Genomic DNA, 16,042 nt, shown 5'->3' with positions numbered 1-16,042 from the left:
TTCCTTTCCTAAACTTTCCTAAACTTTCCTTTCCTTATTTCACTGAACTGCTTAAACATAGATAGCTTAGAACTCTCCAGTCCCTGCAAAGAGAAGAACATTCTCAAGGAAAACTAATTTCCAAGTGAAATTTCAAAATCAGTTTCTGGGTCTGTTGGACTTCAAGAGCTTCATGTTGAAAGTCAACTCCCTTACTATTGTAAGTTCAGTTTTAGCCAAAGTTTAAGTGACATGTTTTTTTCTGACTTGGTAGGAAAATAATTGGGTTTCCTACTGAGAATTTCCAGACTGTTTTAGAAATACAGCTATTCCAATGTGCAGTCTGACCCAACATATTAGAAGATGGCTAATGGAAAAAGAAAAATGATTGATGCATTTTCTATACATTTTTCTTACACAGTGCTTTAGGAAGTACTCTAATCTTCACCTCATATCTGCATTTCAGCAGTCTTACCTGAAGTTTTTTTGGAACCTAAATTTCAGAAAGTTGGGTTTCTCCAAGAGGAGTAATGTACATACAGTACGGCAGTAACCTCTGTGTAGTTTGGGTTTTGCTTTCGTACTTTCAAATTAATGCTGGAGATAATGATTGTTGCTCTATTAGTAGGTTTGGGTCAGCTATTTCCCCTCAGTGAAAGGTAGGGAAGCCAGTCTCAGTGCTGCTGGTCTCTTTCTTGTCCTCAGTATTTACCTACCAGCTAAACAGAAATTTAAGAAGTAGCATTTGATGTGGGGGAAATTTTCTAATGTTAATATGGATATGGATAAATGCAGCTAATGTGACTCCTAACTGATTTCCCGTGGTTTAAAAGGGCACGAGGTATAAGAGCCAGGATAAAAAGCCAGGTGTAGCAGTGTTTAGCCTCTCTGTGGGATAGAGATCTTTTTCTATAAATTTCCTGCAATACTTGAGGGAGGAGCTCCACTGGAAGCAAGTTAGAAATATGGTGCTGCAGTCCCAGCAGGAATTATCAGCTGCTGGTCCAGCCACCTCAGCAGGAGTGGCTTGAACTACTGCATTTTAATTAGTGTTTCACCAGCCATCCTAAATTTAATTAGTGTTTCACCAGCCATGTCTAAAGAATTACAGTTCTATAAATTATCTGTGGCAGTTACAGGTTCAAGAATATTGGCAAGCACCAGTTTGCTTACAGATTTTGGGGTTTTTTTGTTTTGTTTTTGTTTTTGTTTTAATGGTGTATGTCTTTTGTTGTGCATATTGCCTTTTAAAGGAGATTTTTTACGCTGTGCTTTTAAAGGCTCCTTTTATCTCCTGAATGCAATGAAGGCTGATTATCAAAAATATCTTGTTGGACTATTGTATTGCCTTTGCAGGCCAGCCTGAACAATTGCTAAAAAGTCCTTTCATTTCAAATATTAGAAACTCTACTCAGCAACTAAAAGTAATATTAAAAAAACAAAACAAAACAAAACAAAACAAAAAAAAACCTGAAAAGGTATGGAAGCTTTCATTCTAAAAATCAAACTGTCCAGAACCCTGGAATGCAATGGAATTAGATTTCCTTTTCAGAAATGTGTACATTTTTTCCACTAATCTTGCCTTCTTTAAAGATTTGTTTTATTCCTGATAGAATGTGGGAATCCAAGGCTTTTTGGTGCTCCTGAATGATATATGCTTTGTGAAATTTTCCGTTTTGTTTACAAATCATGAAACAATGAGGGGGAAGGAAGGGCTGCAGTTGCTTGCAATTGCCTGCAAGTCGTGTATATGTAGATAATTGATATTTAGAGAAAGCTTTGAGATTAGATTTAAATAAATTAAGAATTGCTTGTCAGATTACTGTAGAAAGAGATTGTTTGATACTTCTACATGAAATACAAGTTGTGAGAATTTCCTGTATGTACATACCTATATGTACTGTTTAAAGTGAAGGCAATATTAATAATGCCACTGAATATGCACTTTTAACCTAATTTTAATTCCTCTAACTCATGGATTAATTTTTACTAAATAAAAAAATAAATATTATTTTACTAAATAAATAAATTTTAACCTAAATTTAATTCCTCTCTCATAGATTTTCTCTTTTTTGTTGTTGTTTGTTTTGTTCTGTCCAGTTTTTAAACTTTAACTAGGATGTTTAATTTTGAAGTCTAGGAATAGTAATTTGATTTCTATAAATCCATTTTGACCTTTTAGTGTATATCTAAGAAAAAGTAAATTGATGTACTTTAACTTTATACTTCTCTAAACTGTACGAAGAAATCAGTATTCTTTGTGGAAACCTATAATGGACTTTGATTTCTTACTGCAGTTTTGGTAGCACAGATTTCCATGGCTTTGTACCAGGTGCAGTTTTCTTGGGACCAAGGATTCTTTCACCTGTTTTTATTGGACAAACACGAATGTGGAATTATTGTTTGAATGCATGAAGCACAAACTAATTTAATTTTTAAAAATAAGTTCAAAATTTAAGGAATTTAATACTGATGAAATTTACTGGAGATTACATTGAGGACTGCATTTGTAATGGGTTGATTCAAAGGCAATATAAAAACTAGGATGAGTGGGCATGGTGTGGAAATGCTGACCTACTTTTGAAAAGACAGAATTTCCTTCTTACAATGAAATTACTGCCAATATGTGTTATTTTATTTTAAAAACTGAAGTTTGAGGAATTTACTTTTACAACCTATCTATGGCCAAATAAACATATGGCTGCATTTAATATTGGTTGCCTTTCCTGTTTCAATGGCAGAAGCTTTTTATGCTCTCAGAGAAGAAATGCTTTCTCCAAACCGAGTCAAATTCTGTCTTTTCTTGCTTTGCATTTTCTCTCTCTGCCAGGCTCCACTGCAAGATCCTGCAAATTGCATTTTCTCCTTTATGTGCAAATTCTGCTGATCACTTCCACCTCCTTAACACCCCTCCTGGCTGTCCCTGCCTTCCTTCCATCTGTGCTGACACCACTATTTTTGACTGCATGTATTTGAAGTGTGCCCGTTCCTTTTCTCTCAGTCTTGCAGTCTGGAGTCCTCATCACAGGCAGAGCACTGTGGTGCTGCTGCCCAGCCTTTAAAACAGTGTCCTTAGGAAATGATTGGAAACTCCGTAATAACTGAGTTTATTAATAGGAATAATATAGTATAATATAATATAATAATAGGAAAAATAATCCAGAATTCTCAACCAATTGTATAATGAAAGATGGGTGGGGAGAGAGCAGAATGTTTTGCACATTTTAAATATTTTAAAAGCATTTTTAAGTTCATGTGTTAGACAACACACGTGCAGAGGTCAGTTCTTGAATTTTAGTCTATTCTGATTTATGTAGTGGTACATACTTACATTGCTTGACTAATGGCTGAGTGAATTTATCATGTCACTGAAGTATTTGTACTTCAGGAAAACTATTTCTGTGCTATTACTGGGTTGTGTGTGCCTTAGCTGTGATACATTCCACGCACAGGACATTATGAGCTTTCGGATATGTTGTCACTGTCTTCATTGTAGGTGGCATCACAAAAGTGAGTGTTTTTGTTGTCCATTATGACCAAGTCGTTAAGATGTATACATTATTTTCAGGTTTTTGTAAGTTCTATATATATATATATATATATATATATATATATCTATATATATATATACGCATGTATAGAAACATTTTTATAGTAAACCATTTGGGCATCTTCACAGTAAATTCATCTCTTGTTGTTGTTGTTGTTGTTGCTCTTCTTCAGCATGATCACAGTTACACCTGGGCTTTTAAAAGTAAATATTTAACAGAATCATTTAGCAGCTTTCCAGATTGAAACACATGTGCCAGTAAAGGAGAATGGCAATGTTTTCAGTAATTCTAATTGCTATTCTTTAACTTGGCCAACTACATATTCCAAGAGTATACCTTTTTATTGTTTCTCTTACATACACAGACCCGCCCCCCCCCATTTTTCTTATTCCACTGACTTCAAATAATTTATGTTTTGAATTCAGGTAGACTGTTTCCAGGCAAAGGTGCAAAAAACCAGCAGCTGGATGTTCCTTTAAGCCTCATTTTTCTTTAAAAATAAATAAATGCCCACTTCTACACACAAATATATATAATAAATATTGCATATAAATGCATATATATATATATATACAGTTATAGATATATTTGTATGTATTTGCTGAATACAAAGAGGCAAAAGCTGACAGAATCAATTCTAAATAGGCAAACACAATATAGTGAGTAATCTTGTGGAGTATGGGAGATATGATATCTGGTCTCTAGCCTGAATTGGTAATGGATCACTTGTCAGTCATACACTGCTATGCAGTTCTGCAAGTGATTATCAGCTGTTTGGGCTCAGGGCCCTCTAAATTTCTCACATTTACATTGTTAATGGGGTAGGATTAAATATTCTTGTATATGTTGTCTGCTGCTTATCAAATAAGTGGCTTAACCACTGAGTATAGGTGATCTCTTTCTATAGCACTATTTACATTTATCATTCAGACAAGGTGAAACACCCCTTGCAGAGAATGGGACATTGAAAGGCTCGAGGTCTGCCTTTCCTGGCCACGAATTCCATGATCAAGGGAAGTGGCATGTTGCCACAAGGACTCCTGGTTTCTGTTTATTTGTGTATTCTGACCAAATGTATCAATGAAGTTTTCATTGACGAAAATTTGAGAGGAAGTTCTGAGAGGCCGATGGCGGCAGTCAAGGTTTGATGTTGCAAAAACTTAGGGTAGGGGCAAAAGGTTACAATTAGCAGGTCTCTGTTTCAGCTTCACATAAGTCTTGCAGCAGAATCTTCCCACTGCTCTTTGGTGATGAAAGCTAGAATTGCTCCAGTTGGTGATGTTCCAAGTCACAAAGTCTCAGGAAAGCTGGATGTACTGATTCAGCAGAAAGCTACACCAGCAAGCTGCAGCAAGGAGCCAAAATAAGAAGCAAAACAAACCACCCTGATTTGCATGAGGCAGTTCTGTTTGCACATTTACATTAAGAGCCATAGGCTGATTTCTGCTCCGTCCCTCCCCCATCCTTTTTTTTTTTTTTTCTAACTGTGAAGAAGCAAAGATATCCCGTTACCAGCAAAGAAACAAGAAATCAGGTCCATACTAGTAATAGCTCTTTGCTGCCTTTAGCGCCAGGCATGGTGTAAGCAGGTTGCCATCCTGTTTCTGATTTCCTGTTCTGGTTTCTGGCATGGAAGAGGAAAGCAGGGTTGATTGTTAGCTAATGTTAGGGGTTTTCTCTCCTGGCTAGTGGGAGCATGTCTGTCAGAGCTGGGCATAGCCATGTTAACCAAAAGCAAAATTTTTCAGTGTTCCCAAGCTTGCAATACCTTGTCATCAATTTTATACCAAATTAGGACTCCAGGGATATGCAGAAATCCGTACAATAGAGAATAATTTCCAAAGTAGCACCTCTATTTGTGTTTTGAATATTGACTAGTGAGCCTGATGTCAAACTGCTCAGCTGGATTCTCTCCATCTGTCTTACATGTGTTTCAAGCATTATACTGCCTGTCTTACAGGTTTGGGTACAGTCAAATTAATTGTTAAAGGTAGTGTGATGTTCTCTGTTCTTGCTGGTGGCACTGTCCATCTCATCACTAAGCCAGTTAAATAATCTGGGGTATTCTAGTGGCTAGGTATTATAGGCTATTTACATGGAAGACTTTGCAGTACCACATTGCAAACTGGTAATGCAAATACTGATAGTAGCTTTACTGAGAGACAGGGACTGTCCTCCATTGCCACAGCAGCAGTGAAAATGAAGAGATTTGCACAGGAATGATCATTTATTTGGTGTCAGCTGGATATCTTATCTAATTCTGCCCTCACCCAAATACAGTATTTTCTAGAAAGGTTGCTGCCTACTTTGTAAGAACATATGTAAACTGATGAGTTTAATGCTTACACTGGATTCTACATATGTGAAACAGGGTACAGGAATGATTTGCAGTTTGTTCAGTGACTTCCCAATTGCAATCCTGCAGTGAAATACTGAAGATTTAAACCTTATCACAGCACCTTCTTAGAATTCTATCTTTTAACAGTTTTTGTTGTATTTAAAAGATGTGAGGGTTTTTTTTATAATATATATATTATAAATATATATATAATGTGGTATATTTTTTCTTCTTGCTAAATAGAGTCTTTGGAGATTTGGCCAAGGAGAGGAGATCTAATTAAATTCATGTAATGATCCTGGGAGTTGCTGAAGCTCTCAGTATTCCCACACATTTATCAATATACTTTTAAGAGAGACAAATCATTTTAGCATTTGAGATGAAGTGAAGATTAATTTATATGTGGTGCAGAGAAGCCCTCAAATGACTGAGCTGCATAACCCTTGTGACAGTGACCTTTCATTATGAAAAGGTCTTACAGAAATAAGTCTTCTCAATCAAACGTCTGTTCTTGTGCTCACTCATGAACTTATTAAAATAGGGACGTGCCCACTCAGAGCCTTGTCTGGCACCTGTCTGGCCCATGCTGAGGAGGGAGAAGTGCAGGGCACCCATGGTAGCTTTATACAGCAGCTAGAATAATGAACCTTGTGCCCCAGGTTTATTCCTATGATCAAGTACAGCGGTGCTATTCTACTGTTTAAAAGAAAGCTGCTCCTGACGTTGTGCAACTTCTGATTGCATCCTGTAAACTTACTGAGATGGGGTTCTTCTAGTTCAGATCTGTGGTGCAGTTTGGCATCTGGTATGCATGAGAATTCACTCACTGCAGAGTTTCTGTATGCAGTTCTGCAATGGTTGTTCAGGAGGTCATATATGATAACTGCAGTACCCTCTACCTTAAAAATATGCAGCTACTTAGGAGTGCTGAGTCTTGGAGTAGGTCTGAGGGCAGGAAGCTTCCAAAATGCCTTAAATTCAGTGATGGCAATTCAGTGCATCCATTTTGGGTAGAAAACGGGTATCTGAATGGTTTGTTGTAGCCAGTTTGAGTTTGCCAGAGATTTCACCTCTCTTTAGTAATTCATAGAGATCAGGGCCCTTCCTTGACATTAACAAGTTGAGCCTTTATCTGGAGACCATCTGCCCCACCTACCCTTTCAGAGAAGTGCCTTCCTTCCAGCAGAGCAGTACTTTTATGTTATGAGTACTCTTTACGCACTCAAGTAATTACACCTTGAAGACAAGCAGAAGATGTGAGTCCAGTGCACTTTTGATGTGAACAAGTCCCACCAGTTTCCCCTGAATTAACCTAAGGTGCTGCTTCATCCATTTGGTGCCAAATTTGACTTTTTGGTCCACTGGGCAAGGAGCAGGGCAAAAATTTTCTGTTCTGGCTCACCATTGCTACCATCAACAATTAGTGAAAAAAAACCCATAAGGTAACTTATTGTTGCAAATGTGTTGCCTTAGCAAAGGCAAGATGTGTTCATTATCCAAGGAAACCTCCCGGAATTGCCATGTGACAGTAAAATGTGTGACCAAACAGGATGTTAAACTCTGCTGAGGTTCGCTAGTTAAACACAGAGCAGTTTTGACACTTCTTGGGTTTTGGGGGGGAGGGTTTATTGCATCTGTGGGGAAAAGTGAGGTAGTTTTGCCCAAACTGGGAGGAGTAGAAAATGTAGGCAACTCTGTTTATTGACAGATTCAAAAAGTTGTGTGTACAACCCAACTATTCTTCCTTTTTTTTTTTTTAAATTTTATTTTATTTATTTTAAATTTAGTGGGGCTACATCCGTTGTCTACAGATGCAGGCAGAAAGGGACCCAGAAACCTTACGCCGTCAAAATGTTGAAGAAGACAGTAAGTCATTTTTGTTTTGCTTTGCTTTGGAATATGTTTGAGATTCTGGGCTTTTGTGTTTTGTTTTGTTTTATTTTGATTTGGGTTTTGTTTGTTTGTTTGTTTTTTGTGGGTTTTTTGGTGCAGTTTATTCATGTGGGGAAAATGTGCTAGATTTAGGATTATAAATTGCTAAGCTTATATTTTCCATGAATGAGGTTTGGCTCCTCATCACTAAAACAGCTGTTAGAGGTAACAATACTGTATTTGAATTCCTTATCCTCACAAATCTGGCTTGTACCCTCAGCTGGTATTATTCATGCACACTAGGATTTGGCAAAAAAAAAAAATTTAGAAAAAATACGTCTTTTTCTTTCACTAAAAAACCCAAAAAGGACACTTTGAATAATTTAAATATTCAGTGTTTTTTTAAATTTCATTTAATACACTGTTTTGCTAGAAAAATGCCATGACACAATTAATATTTTTCCAGAAACTGATTAAAGCACCAATTCAAACCGAAGTAAAATTAAAATATTTTGTAGTGGATTTTTTATGACTACAAAATTGCTGGAGAACCAGTTGAGGTGATAATTTATTTTTAGAGCTCCATATATGTCACACTTCAGCTATTTTTGTATGTTCTGAAAAATAGATGGTGGAAAGCAAGAAGAAAGACTAAGAGAGGGAAGGCAAATCATGGATTGAGAGACTCCATGCAGAAAGAGGGTGGGGCATAGGATAGAGCAGTTCATATTCCTAGGATGTGAAGAGAAGTCTAAGAGAAAGCAAGAAATCTGTGAGGCATGTACGTGATATTTATTCATGACTGGTTTTGATTCAGTTTATTCCAGTGTTAGAACATTCATTATTCCATAATGTTCAGGAACATTCACATGTAGAAGCATAAGGATGGGTGGGTAGGCGTAAACACGTCCAAATGGTGACTTCACTGGTGGTCTCAATGCAAGACATAATTAATGGGTTTCACATGAGTAAAATGTAGGCATTAATTTGTCATCTTTGAACATAAGTCAAGGTTTAAACTGATACAGATTTATTTATGTGTGCTGCTTTTGAATTTATATCTGGTACACTGGAATAAGCAGAGCATGTGCATTGCTGCGGCTTATGTTCTGCTGTTCCTATGGTAGGGCAGAGAATTTTTGAGGTTTCATCTGTTCATTATGCCAGTGATTCCCATAATGTTTTAGGAGTATACTGTCCTATAATTCTCATTCTGAAATGCACTAGAGAGAACTATATTTCTTAAAAATATTTCTCTGCCTTTTGATCTTTTTGCCTTCATGAAATTAATTCATGTTTACAATTGTCACATTTATGCTAGATCTATTTATTTGTGTCTGAAACTAGTCAGTTTAGACTTTGGTAGACTTACTGTAGCACAGGCTTGATTTTTTTTTTCTAATGGCAGTGAAGGAAATTACTATAGTTATGTAAATTTTTTTCACATCAGCAATAGCTTGGCTTAATGCAGCCTTGCTTATATTAGCAGTATGGTTAAGCAGTTCACAGAGCTGAGCCTGTCCAGTGTAATTGATGCACTTTGCGATGTTTTGCTATGAAAACAAGTAATCCTCTTACACAACTGAGCTGTTCTGTATAAATGAGAATATGGGAGACTATGCTTTAAGGATGTGTCGCTGCTTGTGTCTGTCCAATTTAGAGATAATTAATTATTATCACAGGGACTGAACTATCCATCTTAGAGTGCTCCTACAGCAGGAGGTCTGATCTTTGCTCAGAATATCTCAGTATAAAAATAACCATATGTGGGCCAAGTCATATACTAAAATGTTGATCAGCTTAAGTTTTCTGTTGGCTTTTTGAAAGCATTTGGAAAAAGAATGGTAGTTCAATAGTGGAATAAAAGGGATGTGAGGAAGAGAAAAGCCTGTGATTGTTTTTGGTAGACTCCCATTTCTTCAATTCCCTTCATAAATGTGCATAAGGGAACTCTGAAGAGCACATGAAATTAGAAGATGAAGAAAGATGACAAAAGGGCAAATACTCTTGATTTTTCCATTCAAACTGACTGACTGAATGGAAATAGCCTGCTGCTCTGAAATAGACTGACTCTCTGAGGAATAGATCTGTAAAAACAAAGTGAGGGACAGGGACAGGATGGTCCAGATGGCTCTGCAAGTGATAATAAGCGATGTGTGATTAGGAGCTGATGGCCAGCTCCAGATTTCTGAGTGATGATCACTAAAGTGCTATAATTTGAATAAAGCATTAGAAATTATTAGTTTTGTCCCAAGGGAACTGTTTAAGTAAGAATACATGATCCTTTACGACTGAAGTAGTCCACTTGGAACAGACTGCAAGAAACATAAAGCAGCTATCAGTGTTATTTTCATTTAAACAGGATGAGTAATTTTTCATTTTGCATTATTAAGACATTCTCATTCAAGAGCAAATAAAATTTGGGCAAGACCTTTCAACCAGTTCTGAGAATACATGCTTGTACAGGGGTTTGAGTTTCTAGAAGGTTCTGCAATTAATATGTTTTTACCATCTTGTTTAATAAATTGTAGATTATTTTGCTAATTTCTGCTAGTGTCTGGGGGGCATGGGTGGTTTCGTCTGTGGATTAGGATTTTTTTATTACTAGTTAAACCATCAAAGAGTAACAGAATAAAACATTTATACAAACCTTTCCCTGTGACTAAAATAAAAGGAAGAGTTCATAATACTATCTTTCAGTTAAGAGGTTTAATAATTCTTAACCATTAATATAAATTGTCTACAATTTCAAAGGGAGGAGGAAAAAAGGCTTTTTACTGCTTCAAAATTATTGAAGCAAAATGCTTCCAGTTTCTGTTGATTTTAGTTTTGTCAAATTCAGACCAGATTTAGGAGTAGTTTCAAATCCTTTAACTACACTTATGGTGAATAAAATTTAGTTCAAGCAATACCTCTGGTTCTTACACCTGAAGTGTCTGAATAACAAAGTTGGGAAACTAAGAGACAAGTTAGAACTTTAACTTCTAGAGCTGCTAAAAGACAACTGTCAGAAGGGTTAAAGAGGTCCAAAAAAACCCTGATTTTTGAATTAGCAGGAGAGACACTCTCCCATAATATATAAGAAATAAAATTTGTAATGGTTCTCATGAGCTACCAGAAAAAAGAATTTTAAACCCAACATCCATGGGTCATATGAATAAGAATGCAAAAATATTGCTTATGATTTCCTCATTCAACCTTTGTACTTAGTTCCTGTGCATAACTGAGAGATGTATTGCATGCTCATTTGCTATGTTTAGCAGATCTCTTAAATTCCACACAAGTAGTAAATATGAAGATATGAACCATGTAATTTTAGGGAGAAAGCTATTTCATGAAGCAAAAGCAGATCACATAGCACTTCAGAAAAAGTCATCAAATGAGCAGAGTACTGTGATGAACTTTTACAGTTGAAATAGCAAATATGAGATTGTTTTGCTTTTCACTTTGCATTTTACCTCTCCTTGATGACTCAGTGCTACAGAAAAGTGGAGTATCTTCAGGATACACTTTACAAAAATTGTTCTTACTGCTCTTAAACTGAGACTTAAAATTTATGTGATATTTACAACCAGTCATTCTGGAATGGTTGCTGCTGTAAACAACATATAGCATGTGGATCATATTGGAAGAATGCAGTTCTCTAAGAAAGCAAACATAAACATGTGGTGTTTTTTATAGGAACTCTCTCACCTGCTTTTCTGCCTTTTGGTGTGTTTTGAGGAAGCTAAGCAGCCTGGGCATTATCTCATAATCTGGGTAGGTGAATGCCTTCCAAGAAATTAGATCCACCTCTACCTTAAATTTCATACCTGAGTCTGGACAAGTTGCTTTAAAATTAGTGATGAGAACATATGGACTCTGTTACATGGTTTCTAAACTAAGACACCAAGTGCCTGCCTACATTACAGGTCTACCAAGTGCTAACTACTGCAACTGAAGTAATTTTGGAGCTGCCATCGCAATAAAGCAAAGTGGTCTGCTGAAAGGAGAATAGGATTCTGAGCCGGTTGTCTGTTGCCTGGGTCCTAGCATATTCCCAGCATTTCTTTTGGTTTCAACTTTTTCTTCATAAAAATGTGATAATATTTATTTGATTTGCTTCTCAGCAATGCTTTGAAGGCTAGCCTGGTTAATATTTCTAGGTTCTAATTGATAGGTTCTGTCCCCTAAGAGCAATTAAGTATTATGAAATATTAGACCCTGTCTGTCTCAGTCAATGAGACATACAAGTACAGAGACTGTTTTGGAGAATTTTTATTTTGATTTCCTCCTTTTTTATGTGTGGGCATCCTCCCTCACACAGTTTGTGATGCTTATATAATACTTCTGCTGCACTTTTATCAAAATCAGTATATGTGAAGTGGTATTTTTCTTGCAGACTGGTTGATATTCAAAATCAGACAAATGTTCAGGCCCATCAATTTTTCCTCAGATCTGAAACTGAGCAACAGCTTTCAAGGAATACATACTCTGGGAATAGTTGGGCTGGGATTAATCCAATTGTACAAATAAGTTAAGACTATTTGAGAACAACAGATACTTTATGCCTGTGGATCAGAAAGGAGAGTGAGCAAATGTAAAGGTAATAAATAGGCTTCCCTTGTGGATAATTTGGGTTGGATATCTGGGGTTATGGTCTGAAGGAGATTATAATGGTCTATAAGGCATATCTGAAAAGTCTCAATTACATTCATGTTTGCACATATAGACATATATATAAATGTATTTGCACACATTGACAAGAAGGGACAGACAACTCAGGAAGAGTACAAGAATGTTGCTGGTCATGTAGAGAGAAAATTAGAAATGTGAAAGCTCAAACAGAACTCAGCCAACTCAATCTGGCCACTGCTGTGAAAGATAATGGAAAGTGTTTTTATAAATACTTTATCAACAAAAGTGGGGCCAGTGAAAATCTCAATCCTTTCTTGGATGCACAGGCAAACAGTGGAACCAAGGACGAGGAAAAGGCTGAGGTACTTAATGGATTCTTTGTCTCAGTCCTCAACAGTAAGTCCTGTTTATCCTCAGGGAACAAGCCCCTGGGCTGGCAGACAGGGACAGAGAGCAGAACAGATCCTGTGCAATCCAGAAGGAAGGAGGCAGTGACCTGCTGAGCCACTTAGACACTCACAAGTCCATGGGACCAGGTGGGATTCATCCAGTGGTGCTGATGGAGCTGGTGAAGGAGTTTACCAAGCTGCTCTGCATCACTGATCATCAGTTCTACCTAACTGGGGAGGTCTCACACGATTTGGAGGTTGGCTGATGTGATATCCACCCACAAGAAGGGCTGGAAAATGGATGCAGGGAAGTACAGGCCTGTGAGCCAGACCTTAGTGCCAGGGAAGATCATGGAGAAGATCACCTTGAATGTGATGACACAGCACAAACAGGACAGTACAAGGGATCAGGCACAGCCAGCAGGGACTTAGGAATGGCATGTCCTGCTGAACAACCTGATCTCTTCTGTGAGCAGGTGACCCACCTAGTGAATGCAGGAAAAGCTGTAGGTGTGTCTACCTGGACTTCTGCAAGGCCTTTGACACTGTTGCCCACTGTACTCTTCTAGAAAAGCTGGCAGTCCATGTCTTGGACAGGAGCACTCTTAGCTGTGTTAAGAACAGTTTGGATGGCTGGGCCCAGAGAATGGTGGTGAATGGTGCTGGATCCAGCTGGCGTCTGGTCACTGGTGGTGTGCCCCCAGGATCAGTGTTGGGCCCAGTTCTGTTTACTATCTTCACTGATGACCTGGATGAGTGGATTTATTGCACCCTCCATAAGGCTCTGGATGAGCCTAAGTTAGATTGGAGTGTTGATCTGCTGGAGGGAAGGAAGCTCTGCAGAGGGATCTGGACAGGCTGGATTGATAGGCCAAGGCCACTTGTATGAGGTTCAACAGGGCCAAGCGCCAGGTCTGCCCAATCTGCCTTTCTCTTGGGTCACAGCAACCCCTGTAGTGCCACAGGCTGGGGAAAAGTGTCTGGAAAGCTGCCTGGTAGAAAAGGATCTGAGGGTGCTGTTCAACAGCAGCTGAACATCAGCCAGCTGTGCCCAGGTGACCAAGAAGGCCAAGGGCACCTGGCTGGGATGAGCAAAAGTGTGGCAACGGGAGCAGGGCAATGACCATCCCTCTGTGCTGGCACTGGTAGAGCTGCATCTTGAATCCTCTGTCCAGTTCTGGGTCCTTCACTGCAAGAGAGACACTGAAGTGCAGAGAAGGGAACAGAGCTGGGAAAGGAGAGTTAGTCCTTTGAGGAGCAGGTGAGGAATCTGGGTGCATTTAGCTGGGAGAAAAAGAGGCTCAGATGACTTTATTGGTCTGTAAAACTGTCTGAATGGAGGTTGCAGTGGGATGAGGGGACATCCTCTTCTACCAGGTAACAAGGGACAGGATGGAAGTTAATGGCCTCAAACTGTAGCTGGGGAGGTTCTAGCTGGACATTGGGAGGAATTTCTTCACAGAAGGGTGATTAGATATTGGAATGGGCTGCCCAGAGACATGCTGGAAATACCATTCCTGAAGGTGTATTCAAGAAATGGCAGTGTGGCACTCAGTGCTCCTTTCTCTTTGACAAGGTGGTGATCGGTCAAAGACTGAATTTGATGATCCTGGATGTCTTTTCAATCCATGTGATTCTGTGTTATATATATCTAAGCATGTATGTTTTATAGACACACATATACAAATACCTATATATGCACCCTAGAAGATTATTTATTAATATGATACATATTTTAAACTCTATGTATTTTCAACTCTACAGGGAATATAGTTGGCTGGGAATTTCATTTTCTGTTGCAATGAATTGCTGGTGTTAAGTGGCTATCAAGAAGTTCGTGCAAATGTTTGGTCTTGTCTCTTGAAGGGATGCTGCTTTGGTTGAGCCTTCCTAACTGATTAGGAAGACAAGCATCAGGGTGGAATGGGTAGGAAAGGAATGGTTGGAGACTTGTGTATCACAGTTGGCACAATCAGAATTAGTAAATTGTTCCTTTATTGCCTTCAGAAAAAAATGGTGTATGTTTGTGGCTATAAAATTAAACCTTCTATGTATTGTCATGTGGTCTTATGTGATTTATATTTTAGGTGTCTCCTGCCTCCATATGCTTGTTTCTCTATAGACTTGATATACGACTGTGTATACACACACACACACACACACACACACATCTATGTGTATATATCTATAATTATATAGCTATCTATATCTACATTTTTCTATATCTGTATTTAATATATGCAACACTATTGGTGCAGCAACTGTCAGTACTGTCAGTGGACAGATATCTATGAGTGATAAAGCTTAGCCGACAAATAAGCAATAGCATGACACAATGCACCATTTTGTATGACATGCTAATGCATTATCCTTTTTTCTTCAGATTGGAAATGTGTGGTACATATTCAGATTCATATGTTTATTTAAGGTATTTCTTTTCCTCACCTAGTATTTATGTATAATATTCTGATTTTTTTCAAATTTTTCAAAAAAAGAGAAAGAATTGTGTCACATGCAACCATACATGAAAAAGTCAACTGCACATCACTGTACATCAGTACACAGTAAAAAGGACTGTTTTTTTCAACTAGCTTGCACATTCTCTTCAGTTATTTATTTACATACACACACATACACATGCATACCACACAGGCCACTGTGGTGGAAGGGAACCAGTAATTTCCTAACTACCACTTAATTACCACTCCACTGCAGTGCTACCTACTATTTTTCCTGGTTTTCTGGTTTTTCTTCATCCACATCATCATCTGGTATATGTGCAGTTCACACTCTTATGTTTTTACTGAGAGACAAAAAGTTCAGTCAAAATTACTTGCAATGAAGGCAGTGAAACTCTAAGTTTCCCACTGTTTATTTTCAGCTTTCCCTCATGTGAGGGGAGTCTGGCTTCCATGTTGTGATTCACTACAATCCAAAAGAAATGGCTTTTGAGTAGAAGTCCATCAAATGCATAGTGTCTAAAAAGTACAAGTCCACTTTACAAAATAAGAGAGAACTAAAACGTTTATTTTCTGCCCTAAGTTATCAATAGATTTTTGCTCTAGAAGCTATGAAATCAGACACCTGTCAATGAAAATGGAAATTTAACTGAAAAATAAATTTGTTGTATGTTTCAGTCCTTGTAAAGAAATAAATGAACAAAAAGATTGTGTCGGGGCAATTTTTAGAAAAGGAAAAAGCCAACCCTTTCTACCATTGCAAACGTTTTCCCTATGTACATAAAGTTATTTAAAATCTGTAGTACATTGTATTGTATTATATTGTGTAGTGCAGGC

At 37.8% G+C, this 16,042-nt stretch overlaps 1 protein-coding gene across 1 annotated transcript in view; it reads left to right on the top strand.

Annotated features, from left to right (window-relative positions):
* Positions 1 to 16,042, top strand: part of CAMK4 (calcium/calmodulin dependent protein kinase IV) — a 152,446-nt gene that overhangs the window by 59,716 nt on the left and 76,688 nt on the right. Inside the window, exon 2 of the mRNA XM_062513013.1 lies at positions 7,656 to 7,734. Coding sequence (XP_062368997.1) covers positions 7,656 to 7,734 — 79 coding nt within the window. The remainder of the gene's footprint in view (positions 1 to 7,655; positions 7,735 to 16,042) is intronic.

Source organism: Cinclus cinclus, chromosome Z (genome assembly GCF_963662255.1).
Source record: "Cinclus cinclus chromosome Z, bCinCin1.1, whole genome shotgun sequence".
In the NCBI taxonomy this organism is placed as follows: Eukaryota; Metazoa; Chordata; class Aves; order Passeriformes; family Cinclidae; genus Cinclus; species Cinclus cinclus.
The sequence above is the reverse complement of the archived record's forward strand: the minus strand, read 5'-3'. Positions and strand labels throughout refer to the sequence as shown.